The following is a 12,818-nucleotide window of genomic DNA, read 5'->3' on the forward strand; positions in this document are numbered from 1 at the left end:
TTAACCGTGTGCTGCATCGTACACTGCACAGACCCAATGCACAAACTCTTTGTTTCCTAGGAAAACCTTCTGGGAGTCTAAGAATTAACTCTGTAATATATCTTACTCTGCATAGCTATCTAGATACCCAATGCATGGTGTTATGGCTGGTCGCCTTTTCACTACGACATGATGACGCTCAAGACGTTGCATTCTGTCACTATCTGCACATGCCCGTCTGTGCTTGCTTGCTAATATTTAACCAGACCACTTCCAAACTGCCGGCTACTGCCCTGATAGTATTTAATTGGTTAGGTTAAATGCAGATTCTTGACTACGTTGCAGACTCGTGCCCCATTTGTGCATTGTAAATACATCAATGGCAATTTATTAATTAATATTGGCATAGAGATCAGTACAGTATCTGGGTCTGAGATAAAAGAACACATTAATTAAAGTCTGATTCTGTGCCATGCAGTAGCATCATTTATTATTGAAACAACATAAACTTACAAGGGTGCCCAAAGCTTTAGCCACCAAGGACCGCAAAACTTTAAGTTGTCTAGCTAGAGTCACGTCTTCTTACCGCCTTCTTATCCGAAACCCTAGATCAGCCCCGGCGAAACGGCTACGGCGCTACGGCCATGGCCGTAGCACTTTTTGAAGGTTCATTTCTATTTTTGGTTGCAAGAACAATTATATTTCTTTGCCCTTCGAGCTCTCGGTCTTGTGAATTTTTTTGGGGCCCACTTTCTTCAGTACCCGGATAAACGTCACGTATATCTTGTAATCTGCACGTGACGTTGGCAGAAGGAACGTGACATGATTGTATTGTTGTTTGGGTTCGTTGACTACTGCGCACCTTGCGACGCCACACCATTGACGTTGCTGAAGCGGTAGCTGCGTCGTAATTTTCGAACTTGGGGGCCATCAAAGCACATACGCACAAAGTAGCTATAGCAGGTAGGCTAGACGTTTCATCTACCTTACGTTGTGATAACTTATTTTTCTTAGTTCATAATTCAGCAGAAATCCGCGTCAGTGCACTTGCACCGCAAAAGGAGCTGTTCCAACTTTCAGCTGTTCAACCAGAGACCTCTTCAAACTGGTGTACACGTAATACAGCTAGCTATCTATTAAAATATGCAGACTACTAGTAGCTAGACTACGGTACGTATAGTCACGTAGACATAGATTAACTTTTTAGTTCTTCAGGAACATTGCATGGGCTTACACGTAATCTATACCTTACATTGTATATCTATAGTAAACATGCTTTCTAAGTATAAAGTTTATAATAAACTCTGTCAAGCATTTTTGCTGTTCTGCTGAATACTGGCAGACAGACTGTGCTGTCTCTTTATCTTTTGTATTTGCTTCGGCGTCACATACCTACTAACAGAAGGAGTTGTTTGAGTTGATCTCCTACTATTAAACACACTGGGGCGGCCAGGTTTGCAGGAACAGAGCTTGAATTTTTCATGTGTTTTTGTCTGCTGAGGGCTGTAGGCTGCACCCGAATTCTTTGCCTGTGCTTTGTTATCCCTGTATGACTGCCAAAAGTGTGTAATGCTGAAACCAAACGCTGCTGCTTGGTCGGTGGATGTGTTGATTTTCCTCGACATTTCCAGTAGTTTTCACAAAACTTTTTAACAGCTGTCAGATACCCATCATTATTTGTCATGTTGGGGGCAAGTCCAGTTTCTAGGTCAACCATGACTTCATTGAGACTTGTTTTGACTGTCTCGATTGTCTGATTCTTGTCTTCACCACTACTGGGTATTTCAGTCTCCTTCATGGTTGTTTTCTGCCTTTTCTGTTGGAACAGATCATCGTCCAGCATGGCTGATTCTTTGAAAGAATGCCGTATGTCTTCATTATGCCATTGAATATCAACAGAGAGGGACTGCAAGTACTCTTCATCTGACTTTTGGTGAAGACTGCTATAGAAGCTAATGGGTTGGCAATCTTTTCCAAGAGCTACGCCTGCAAGGAGCTGGCGTCCTTTTGGGGAATCAGTTGGAATCTTGTTGAATCTTTGGGGAATCAGTTGGAAACGACACAACCAGTTGGTATGACGTGTTAATGGGAGAGTTTAGGGGATAGCAGCATGTACAGACAAGTGGGCAAATGGTTGGACTTGATAGACAGACAGAGGGAAAGAGACGGATGATGGGAAGTTGATTGGATGGAAGGGAAGGCGTGTAGACAGATGGAGAATCAAAGATGTTTGGATGGATGGACAGACAGATGGATAGACAGACAGACAGATAGATGGACAGACGGACAGGCAGACAGACAGATGGAGAATCAAAGTGACTAGCCTCCACCCTGTTCTGACTCTACTTAACTGTCTGTACAGCATGACGTAACTTCCACGTACGGATGGGACGGACAAAATGGCACTTATCTATAGATGTTTGGATGGATGGATAGACAATGGACAGACAGACAGATGGAGAGAAGGACAGACAGAGAGATATAGACATACATACATACAGACAGATGCACAGACAGACAGACAGACAGACAGACAGACAATGGACAGACTTACAGACAGACAGACAATGGACAAACAAGTAGACAAACAGACAGAAAGATGGACAGACAGATAGACAGATGGACATACAGACAGACAAATGGACAGACAAGTAGACAAACAGACAAAAAGATGGACAAACAATACACAGACAGGAGAGAGAGAGGACAGACAGAGAGATGGACATACAAACAGACAGATGAACAGACAGACAGACAAACAATGGACTGACAAGTAGACAAACAGACAAAAAGATGGACAAACAATGGACAGACAGACAGAAAGATGGACATACAAACAGACTGATGGACAGACAGACAGACAGACAGTTGATTGGCTGACAGATTCATGAATGAAAGAAGACACTAATCCTGTACAATCCCTCCATCCCGCCACAGTAAAGATCTACATTTTGTATTTGTTTCAGTTGCTGTCAGACCGTCTGTTCGTGCTTCTACCAACTTGGTTCAAGCACAGGACACGAAGACGCCAAATTTTCGTGAGAATCACTCTTGTGTGTTGCTTGGCTAAATATCAGTAATGAGAACTTGTCTCTTGTGTCAGTTGGAGTTGTAAAGGAAGGGATGACGTCTCTATCAGCCCAGTCAGACAACAAAGGAACATCAAATTTGACTGTTAGTGGGCAGATACTCACACCAACAAAACCGATAGGTGAGGGTGTGTGTGTGTGTGTGTGTGTGTGTGTGTGTGTGTGTGTGTGTGTGTGTGTCTGTCTGTCTGTCTGTGTGTCTGTCTGTCTGTCTGTCTGTCAATCCTCATATATTTCAAACATGAACACTACTACAGGCTAATGAAGAGAAGGTGAGTTTAAGCAGGCTCTATGCGGCCACTACAACTATACTGCTATCTATACCTAATGTATGTAAAATTGTGTGACAAAGTCATCTACAGTGTTACAACTATTAAAGGTAAGAATAGAAATTTTTTTTGCTATTGTCTTTGCATTGCACCGCTGTAGTGTTATTGAAAACCGCTTTCGCCAAAAGCACATAAACTCATTGCAGTTATTGTTGCCAGCATCATCACATGATCGGCGAGATAGTTCCTGTAGATACTTTGTGGCTTCTTCACCCCAGCGACCAAAGTGTTCCATGACGAGGGGAACAAATCTCATTGAAGACATTCCAGCGAGCTTTAGCTCACTGTATTTTTTTGTCTTCCTGTCCTCTCTTCTTGCTGCTGCTGCCCCGTCTTTCTCAGCAGCCTGACTCACAATGTCCGATGCCCATGGATGTGAAAGGGCTACATCTAGTTCTACATTGGCACCAGAGCCAACATCAAAGACAGCGATGTCCGGTCTGTTGTTGCTATCATTGTATCTGTCCCTCGGTTCCTTTTTGTGGTGAATCTGCAGCTGCCGCAAACAGTCATCCCATTCACTTACTATCGAATCGTGTGACCAAACAGGCCCACCACCCTTCTTACAAGTCAGCAAGTGGTATCCCATTTCGTCTAATGCAGTTCCACAATCACACTGCTCAATCCATCTGACAGCCGGCAAAGATAGACCCAATCTCAGCAAACACGCCAAACGGAATTCGTAAGGTGAGAGTGCGAATTTTGCTGATTCTGGAATCGTGTTAAGCCAGGAGCCAGCACCTTTTCCCTGGGCGAAGCAGTGTTTTCTACCATGTGGGCAGTAGCAAAAGACATGTGTTGACGAGTTAATTTTTGTTGTAGTCTCTTAGTGTCCTCTAGCAAGTCAGTAAAAATCTTGCCAGGAGGAATTGCTCGAAGTAACTCGGATCTGTCTGTCTGTCTGTCTGTCTGTGTCTTCCTGTTTGTGTGTGTGTGTGTGTGTGTGTGTGTGTGTGTGTGTGTGTGTGTGTGTGTGTGTGTGTGTGTGTGTGTGTGTGTGTGTGTGTGTGTGTGTGTGTGTGTGTGTGTGTGTGTGTGTGTGTGTGTGTGTGTGTGTGTGTGTGTGTGTGTGTGTGTGTGTGTGTGTGTGTGTGTGTGTGTGTGTGTGTGTGTGTGTGTGTGTGTGTGTGTGTGTGTGTGTGTGTGTGTGTGTGTGTGTGTGTGTGTGTGTGTGTGTGTGTGTGTGTGTGTGTGTGTGTGTGTGTGTGTGTGTGTGTGTGTGTGTGTGTGTGTGTGTGTGTGTGTGTGTGTGTGTGTGTGTGTGTGTGTGTGTGTGTGTGTGTGTGTGTGTGTGTGTGTGTGTGTGTGTGTGTGTGTGTGTGTGTGTGTGTGTGTGTGTGTGTGTGTGTGTGTGTGTGTGTGTGTGTGTGTGTGTGTGTGTGTGTGTGTGTGTGTGTGTGTGTGTGTGTGTGTGTGTGTGTGTGTGTGTGTGTGTGTGTGTGTGTGTGTGTGTGTGTGTGTGTGTGTGTGTGTGTGTGTGTGTGTGTGTGTGTGTGTGTGTGTGTGTGTGTGTGTGTGTGTGTGTGTGTGTGTGTGTGTGTGTGTGTGTGTGTGTGTGTGTGTGTGTGTGTGTGTGTGTGTGTGTGTGTGTGTGTGTGTGTGTGTGTGTGTGTGTGTGTGTGTGTGTGTGTGTGTGTGTGTGTGTGTGTGTGTGTGTGTGTGTGTGTGTGTGTGTGTGTGTGTGTGTGTGTGTGTGTGTGTGTGTGTGTGTGTGTGTGTGTGTGTGTGTGTGTGTGTGTGTGTGTGTGTGTGTGTGTGTGTGTGTGTGTGTGTGTGTGTGTGTGTGTGTGTGTGTGTGTGTGTGTGTGTGTGTGTGTGTGTGTGTGTGTGTGTGTGTGTGTGTGTGTGTGTGTGTGTGTGTGTGTGTGTGTGTGTGTGTGTGTGTGTGTGTGTGTGTGTGTGTGTGTGTGTGTGTGTGTGTGTGTGTGTGTGTGTGTGTGTGTGTGTGTGTGTGTGTGTGTGTGTGTGTGTGTGTGTGTGTGTGTGTGTGTGTGTGTGTGTGTGTGTGTGTGTGTGTGTGTGTGTGTGTGTGTGTGTGTGTGTGTGTGTGTGTGTGTGTGTGTGTGTGTGTGTGTGTGTGTGTGTGTGTGTGTGTGTGTGTGTGTGTGTGTGTGTGTGTGTGTGTGTGTGTGTGTGTGTGTGTGTGTGTGTGTGTGTGTGTGTGTGTGTGTGTGTGTGTGTGTGTGTGTGTGTGTGTGTGTGTGTGTGTGTGTGTGTGTGTGTGTGTGTGTGTGTGTGTGTGTGTGTGTGTGTGTGTGTGTGTGTGTGTGTGTGTGTGTGTGTGTGTGTGTGTGTGTGTGTGTGTGTGTGTGTGTGTGTGTGTGTGTGTGTGTGTGTGTGTGTGTGTGTGTGTGTGTGTGTGTGTGTGTGTGTGTGTGTGTGTGTGTGTGTGTGTGTGTGTGTGTGTGTGTGTGTGTGTGTGTGTGTGTGTGTGTGTGTGTGTGTGTGTGTGTGTGTGTGTGTGTGTGTGTGTGTGTGTGTGTGTGTGTGTGTGTGTGTGTGTGTGTGTGTGTGTGTGTGTGTGTGTGTGTGTGTGTGTGTGTGTGTGTGTGTGTGTGTGTGTGTGTGTGTGTGTGTGTGTGTGTGTGTGTGTGTGTGTGTGTGTGTGTGTGTGTGTGTGTGTGTGTGTGTGTGTGTGTGTGTGTGTGTGTGTGTGTGTGTGTGTGTGTGTGTGTGTGTGTGTGTGTGTGTGTGTGTGTGTGTGTGTGTGTGTGTGTGTGTGTGTGTGTGTGTGTGTGTGTGTGTGTGTGTGTGTGTGTGTGTGTGTGTGTGTGTGTGTGTGTGTGTGTGTGTGTGTGTGTGTGTGTGTGTGTGTGTGTGTGTGTGTGTGTGTGTGTGTGTGTGTGTGTGTGTGTGTGTGTGTGTGTGTGTGTGTGTGTGTGTGTGTGTGTGTGTGTGTGTGTGTGTGTGTGTGTGTGTGTGTGTGTGTGTGTGTGTGTGTGTGTGTGTGTGTGTGTGTGTGTGTGTGTGTGTGTGTGTGTGTGTGTGTGTGTGTGTGTGTGTGTGTGTGTGTGTGTGTGTGTGTGTGTGTGTGTGTGTGTGTGTGTGTGTGTGTGTGTGTGTGTGTGTGTGTGTGTGTGTGTGTGTGTGTGTGTGTGTGTGTGTGTGTGTGTGTGTGTGTGTGTGTGTGTGTGTGTGTGTGTGTGTGTGTGTGTGTGTGTGTGTGTGTGTGTGTGTGTGTGTGTGTGTGTGTGTGTGTGTGTGTGTGTGTGTGTGTGTGTGTGTGTGTGTGTGTGTGTGTGTGTGTGTGTGTGTGTGTGTGTGTGTGTGTGTGTGTGTGTGTGTGTGTGTGTGTGTGTGTGTGTGTGTGTGTGTGTGTGTGTGTGTGTGTGTGTGTGTGTGTGTGTGTGTGTGTGTGTGTGTGTGTGTGTGTGTGTGTGTGTGTGTGTGTGTGTGTGTGTGTGTGTGTGTGTGTGTGTGTGTGTGTGTGTGTGTGTGTGTGTGTGTGTGTGTGTGTGTGTGTGTGTGTGTGTGTGTGTGTGTGTGTGTGTGTGTGTGTGTGTGTGTGTGTGTGTGTGTGTGTGTGTGTGTGTGTGTGTGTGTGTGTGTGTGTGTGTGTGTGTGTGTGTGTGTGTGTGTGTGTGTGTGTGTGTGTGTGTGTGTGTGTGTGTGTGTGTGTGTGTGTGTGTGTGTGTGTGTGTGTGTGTGTGTGTGTGTGTGTGTGTGTGTGTGTGTGTGTGTGTGTGTGTGTGTGTGTGTGTGTGTGTGTGTGTGTGTGTGTGTGTGTGTGTGTGTGTGTGTGTGTGTGTGTGTGTGTGTGTGTGTGTGTGTGTGTGTGTGTGTGTGTGTGTGTGTGTGTGTGTGTGTGTGTGTGTGATTTTTTGGACAAGGTTAAGGCACATCCCGGATGTCAAACCCCAGATATATATTACACATGCACAGTAGACAATTCACGTGCACAAATCGCATGAACATCTGTGTGAGCGAGAGAGTTTCGCACCTTACAGTCACCGTCTGTTGTAGTATGACTTCAAAACTGCCTCATGTTTTAGATTTGTTCTGCAAAAGGGAGGTAGGCATCAACAGGTACAGCTTTGAATTGCTTCTGTTCATGAATTAATATTACACACTTGCATAGAGAACTATTGATCTTCTGAACAGACGAGACTGTGCTGCATTTGACTCCCCAAATGTCAATACAGAAAGAGGAATGATCGTCAACGTTCCTGTAACGACCCAGTTCAGTTTCCCACACACAAGCACGATGATGCCTAGCAAGTCAGCTTGTAGAAACCTATCTAGCCAACTTCCGGGAACTACTGAGTCATCACCAGACAAATCAAGACAACACCTACGCTGCAGGCTTCCTTTCTGGAATTTACGACAATCACGGGATTCATGAGTTTGCAGCAATGCATGAAGCCAAAGAAATTGCATTTCAGGTACTGACTATTAGTCATAGAAGCTGGGATAGTGGTGTACCAGTTTAATTTATTGTTTACCAAGTTTTAAAAGTACATATAGTCTGCTACTTAGAACATTGCATCGGTTTCTGTACGGTTGAGGAAATGAATGGTGTAGGGAGGGTACTGTAGATACATGTAGGTACATTTGTGTGTCAAAACCTGATACTCTTAGAGTCTATGTCATCATCTATTTGATAGCTGTACAACAGAAACTTCAACAGCTACTCCTAGGCATTGTTTGTAAATTATGAAAATAGCTGCTGTTCTCAGTAATAGAGGTTACAGTGTCCAAACCTGAAATATATTTTCCACTCTGCAATTGGGTAATGTCATGTGTTATGGTAAGCAAATATCTCCTACTAACAACACATGAACTAATGAATAGAACAGCAGTTGCAGGCACGTACCTATGGGGGTTCGGGGGGGGGGGGAGTCAAATGAACTGACCGACATCAAATGGAGGTCTGCTCGTACCTCTGTACACGACCACTCTGCATGCAATATTTGCACCAGATATAGAAGCTGTAACTGCTGAAGTGCTGGCCAGGGTCCCAAGTTCCAGATGTAGCTAGATCGATGTAAGCAGATTTAGACTCCAAGACTCCTTGCTGCGTAATGTGCAAATGTATACATCAGCATTACATTTATACTATTCATATTTACCAATGTCTTCCAATAGACTTGGTAATTAATAAATAGATTCATTAAAACAGAGCATGTTGTACTGACTGGGAGGTCCACTAGAGCACAGAAAGATTCTTAGAACCGACCCATTAAATGTGCCAGGTACACCCCTGAGTTGAATAATCAGACATCAAGGAGAAGAAAGTTGCCCCATTATGAGACTGGGTTCATGATGCATTGAGTTAATGCAAGAACGTTTTTCTTCAACAAATCACAACAAATACTTACAAATACAGAATGGCAAACACTTACGCAGAAGCTCTACAGTCCTATTGTTAACAACAATGGCTAACATTTGTAATTGGTCTTATGTCTTGCCTGCACTTGAGATAATGCTTGTTGCATCCCAGTCCTCTAAAACGTGAAAACAAAAGCAGTTAAATATAGCAGTGATTGAGTGATTGTGCATATATGAAAACAATTGTACCTTGGTTTTGCACCGGTTTCTTACAAATTCAGAAATAGTCTCAATATTAGGTCTCGATCTGGTCTTTCTTCCTATGATTTTCTTCTATACAACAATGCAAAAGTAGGCACAAATGGTCAACTAACCAAGTTTACAACATTGCAATGCAATTTGGAGTTGGACACCTCTTGTGACATCTAAATATGATCATTGTCAACAACATTGAATGGATCCCAGCATTTCAGAATTCGCTATATTTAGACGGGATAAAACTCACGTGACTCAATTGCACATTTCAGTTTCTTTGCACAGTTTCTTTTTGTTACAGGTACTTCAAGAAAACAAATGGTTCGATCGGAGTTGCCACATCCCTAAAACCTTGAGTCTTGAGCCACTTGATCCTAACTTAATACATACATTCAAAGAAGTCTTATCAAATAAGCCAGCATCTGCAACAGCATGTGGTGATCTAACCAGCCATCAGCTGTCTAAACTGGCATGCAGTAGATGGTTGACAGACGAAGTGGTTGAGAGTCTGGCCAATCTTTTCAATCGGTCTTCACAAGACTGCCTTTGCCTTGTCCTGTCAGAGTTTCACAAATTCAGGTTGAGAGAATCCATAATGTCAGCTCTTCATGGAAGAAACACCATTCGACTGATTTTCCTCATTGTGAATGTACAAATTGACGCAGTCACACAAACTGCTGTTGCATCAAATAAACTCATGAGTGTAAATCACTGGACTGTACTTGCTACTGATGTGACCGCAAAAACTTCCTATTACGGGGATCCTTTGGGCTACCCTATTCCCACTAACTTATTGGTGGAAACAAAGGAAGCATTTGCCCACCTTGGCAGTGCTCTAGATCAACGAATCGGGATTTTTCAACATGTAGCAGCCATGCACAGGCCATTGTTTGATGCCAATGGAAAGCATATATGCTCAAGGCAGTGCTTGAATTTTCCAGTGCAGACATGCTCTTCACTGTGTGGTGTTATTGCCTTCATATTTGCAGCTGTCGCAGCATTTTGTCCAAGTGATATTTGGCAGTATATTTGTTCTCCACAATTGTGCTTCCATAAGGCAAGGCCAAAGCTCAGTTTGTATTCTCACCTGAGTGCTTATGCACACTACCTGAGAAATGTCTTAGTAGTCTGGCTACTCAGTGATAAAATGAATATTCAAAACATCGTAGACAAGTCTGTATTTGAAGGTAGCAACTCTCTCCTACACACTACACCGAGCAGACATATTAGAAGTCACAGACTTAGCCTTACTTTGAAACAGACCACCAAAGTAGCATGTTCAAGCACAAGTTACATGTCATCCCCAACTATAGCCAACCAAAGTACAGCTACTACTCATGTTGAGGCGACCAGTCTGAGTGATAGTGATTCTACGGCAATCAAAATGAACAGTACCAACAGTTCAAACAGAGAGGCAAAAAGTACTGTGTCCACTAACTCCACTGTTGTAGATGAAGAAGCTAAGCTGAATCCAACGATCGAGACAAACAATAGAAACATTGCAAACAGACCGGCACACCATATCAGCGACAAAGAGGCTCTGCCAGCTCATATCATTCCGGTAGACTATGAATACGTTATTGAAAATTATGTCGAACACACCCCAGAGTCATTTCTAGGTTCTGAAAAGCACAGTTTTACTTTGAGGGCATGGACAAATGTACACAATCAGAGTGGTGCAGTGAAATGGATAGAAGACTTTCAAAACCTCTCCAAGACAAACTATTGTATCACAAGAGGCAGCCACATATCTGGTACCAAAATCCTCTTCAAGACTATCTGACACTGTCACCATAAGCGGAAAAAACCAACAGTGTTGCAACTCTCAAAACAAAGTAACAGTAGGACAAAATATTTTCCAAAAAATCTACTAGAGACGAAAATACAAACTGTCCCAGCACACTCATAGTACGTCTCTACCCCATTGACAACCAGAAAATTTCAAGTCATCCAAACCATCGATGTCTTTTTGACCTGCACTACGTTTATAATCATCCTGTTGACAGCGGTCATGTATTGAGTTTTAGACCTGTTGCTGATGCTGTCAAGCAAGAAAACTTAACACTGTTCGAGACAGGAAATTCAGCAGCTGCCTCTAGGCATGAATATACAAAGCAGTTGCAACTCAAACATGATATTCCAACTTTAGAACACATTCTTGCAGACAGGTCAGTTAACCCAAACTGCCAAGAAATTCAACGTCTGTTTAGAAAGTGGAGGGAAAACCACATTGGCCCAGAGAATGGCGAAGAAATGTTTAGCTGACTGACACTCGAAGTGTCAGAATACAACAAAGTACATGCCAATGACGGAGGCAGAGCTTTTATACAAAGATACCAGTCTGCTGTCAGAAAATTAGATGCCAACAAAAAAGTACTGCATGATCAGAGTCTACAACCACCTACAGCTAATTATAAGATGAAAAGACTATTTGATAATATCCCATTTATTGATTGATTGACGTGTCAACTCCCCAAGGGAGGAACAGAGAACAATAAAAAGTCCCCGTACCATTACAATACACGGGTATTGTTAGGTGTATTGCATTCCCGTTGCTATGTGTATTGGCCCAATATGCTCCAAAAATAATCCTGGCAACGGTACGAATACATGTACACTTGACAACATGCAACAAAATACAATACAATACAACACACACACACACACACACACACACACACACACACACACACACACACACACACATACACACACACACACACACAAGTACACACACACACACACACACACACACACACACACACACACTCATGTGCACACACACTCACGTGCACACACACTCACGTGCACACACACACTCACCTGCACATGCACACACACACACACACACACACACACACACACACACACACACACACACACACACACATGTGCACACAGGGCATGTATGTATGCATGTATGCTTGCATGCATGTAAGTATGTATAGAACATGCAGCTTACCGTACGATGTAGGCTTTAACACACTTTAATTGCCTAACTGTCATGAAACTCCTTTCTGTCCTTGCTTCATACAACTAATGTGTCACCATCTAATAATAAGAACAATCTGACCAATCTTTTACAAACTGCTTGTAGTTCAGCAGTATGTTATATTTAGAAGAGACAGTGTTGAATGGCAGAAATGTACAAAACATACAAAATAAGAGCATACAAAAATTTGTGGATTTATGTATGGTACTGGCAATAATTTATCAACGTTGCTTCTATCCAATCAAAAGTATTGTGTAGCCTCATTTATCTTGTATGGTCTGTAACAAATATTTAAAATGCATGTACACTACCACCTGTAAATATCAACCAATCATAAATTAATGTCATTGTAACCACAGTGATACTATTGCCTTCTACTGTACAGGTACTGGTATTATTTATAAATTTACTATAAATCTACTAGCATATTTAGATTGAAATTAAACATCAAACTTTATAAATTAAATTCTAAACAAAATACTAACATAAATATCTAAATTTATGTGCTTTCATTTTAATTCATACTTTATTCTAATTAATTAATTAATCAATATTAATTAACAAAATGTACAAACATTTGCCATTTTGTATGATGATCACTGCATCACGTAAAAATTTTCCCGGAGTCAACTGTTTCTCGAGAAAGTCGATTTCTGCAAAGAACACGGCGTGTAGCAACTAACAATCCCCCTATTGGGGCTCCGGCTCTCTTTTCTATAACCACTGCGGCTCGCCCACTGCGATAACTGCTCGCAGAGAAAGCGCAAGTCATACGACCTGTTAGCCTAGCAACACACTTAGTCATGATTCACGCGAGCGTGGACCATACGTGCACGTGAATTATCCACCGTGCACGTGCAAGTCCACTAGATCCTCGATTTCACATCCGGGATGTGCTTCAACCAA

General features: G+C 43.5%; 2 protein-coding genes and 1 long non-coding RNA gene across 3 annotated transcripts; 2 read left to right on the forward strand and 1 right to left on the reverse strand.

Annotated features, from left to right (window-relative positions):
* Positions 1-776: 776 nt before the first annotated feature.
* LOC134195658 (uncharacterized) lies at positions 777-8,029 on the forward strand. Its single transcript, XR_009972410.1, has 6 exons — positions 777-942; positions 994-2,051; positions 2,946-3,017; positions 3,083-3,190; positions 7,390-7,423; positions 7,476-8,029. It is a non-coding gene; the product is annotated as an uncharacterized LOC134195658 (long non-coding RNA).
* LOC134195837 (uncharacterized) lies at positions 3,252-4,130 on the reverse strand. Its single transcript, XM_062664923.1, has one exon. The coding sequence runs from the start codon at positions 3,984-3,986 to the stop codon at positions 3,393-3,395; it is 594 nt and encodes a 197-aa protein (XP_062520907.1). The 5' UTR covers positions 3,987-4,130; the 3' UTR covers positions 3,252-3,392.
* An 891-nt stretch (positions 8,030-8,920) lies between the features above and the next one.
* LOC134195452 (uncharacterized) lies at positions 8,921-10,703 on the forward strand. The gene has a single exon (XM_062664474.1). The coding sequence runs from the start codon at positions 9,120-9,122 to the stop codon at positions 10,701-10,703; it is 1,584 nt and encodes a 527-aa protein (XP_062520458.1). The 5' UTR covers positions 8,921-9,119.
* Positions 10,704-12,818: the final 2,115 nt, after the last annotated feature.

Source organism: Corticium candelabrum, chromosome 20 (assembly GCF_963422355.1).
Source record: "Corticium candelabrum chromosome 20, ooCorCand1.1, whole genome shotgun sequence".
NCBI classification, from domain to species: domain Eukaryota; kingdom Metazoa; phylum Porifera; class Homoscleromorpha; order Homosclerophorida; family Plakinidae; genus Corticium; species Corticium candelabrum.

What these genes read in the sequence shown, in the direction of transcription:
- LOC134195837 (XM_062664923.1), bottom strand. Translation starts at nt 3,986, where the DNA reads ATGGGATACCACTTGCTGACTTGTAAGAAGGGTGGTGGGCCTGTTTGG.
- LOC134195452 (XM_062664474.1), top strand. Translation starts at nt 9,120, where the DNA reads ATGGATCCCAGCATTTCAGAATTCGCTATATTTAGACGGGATAAAACT.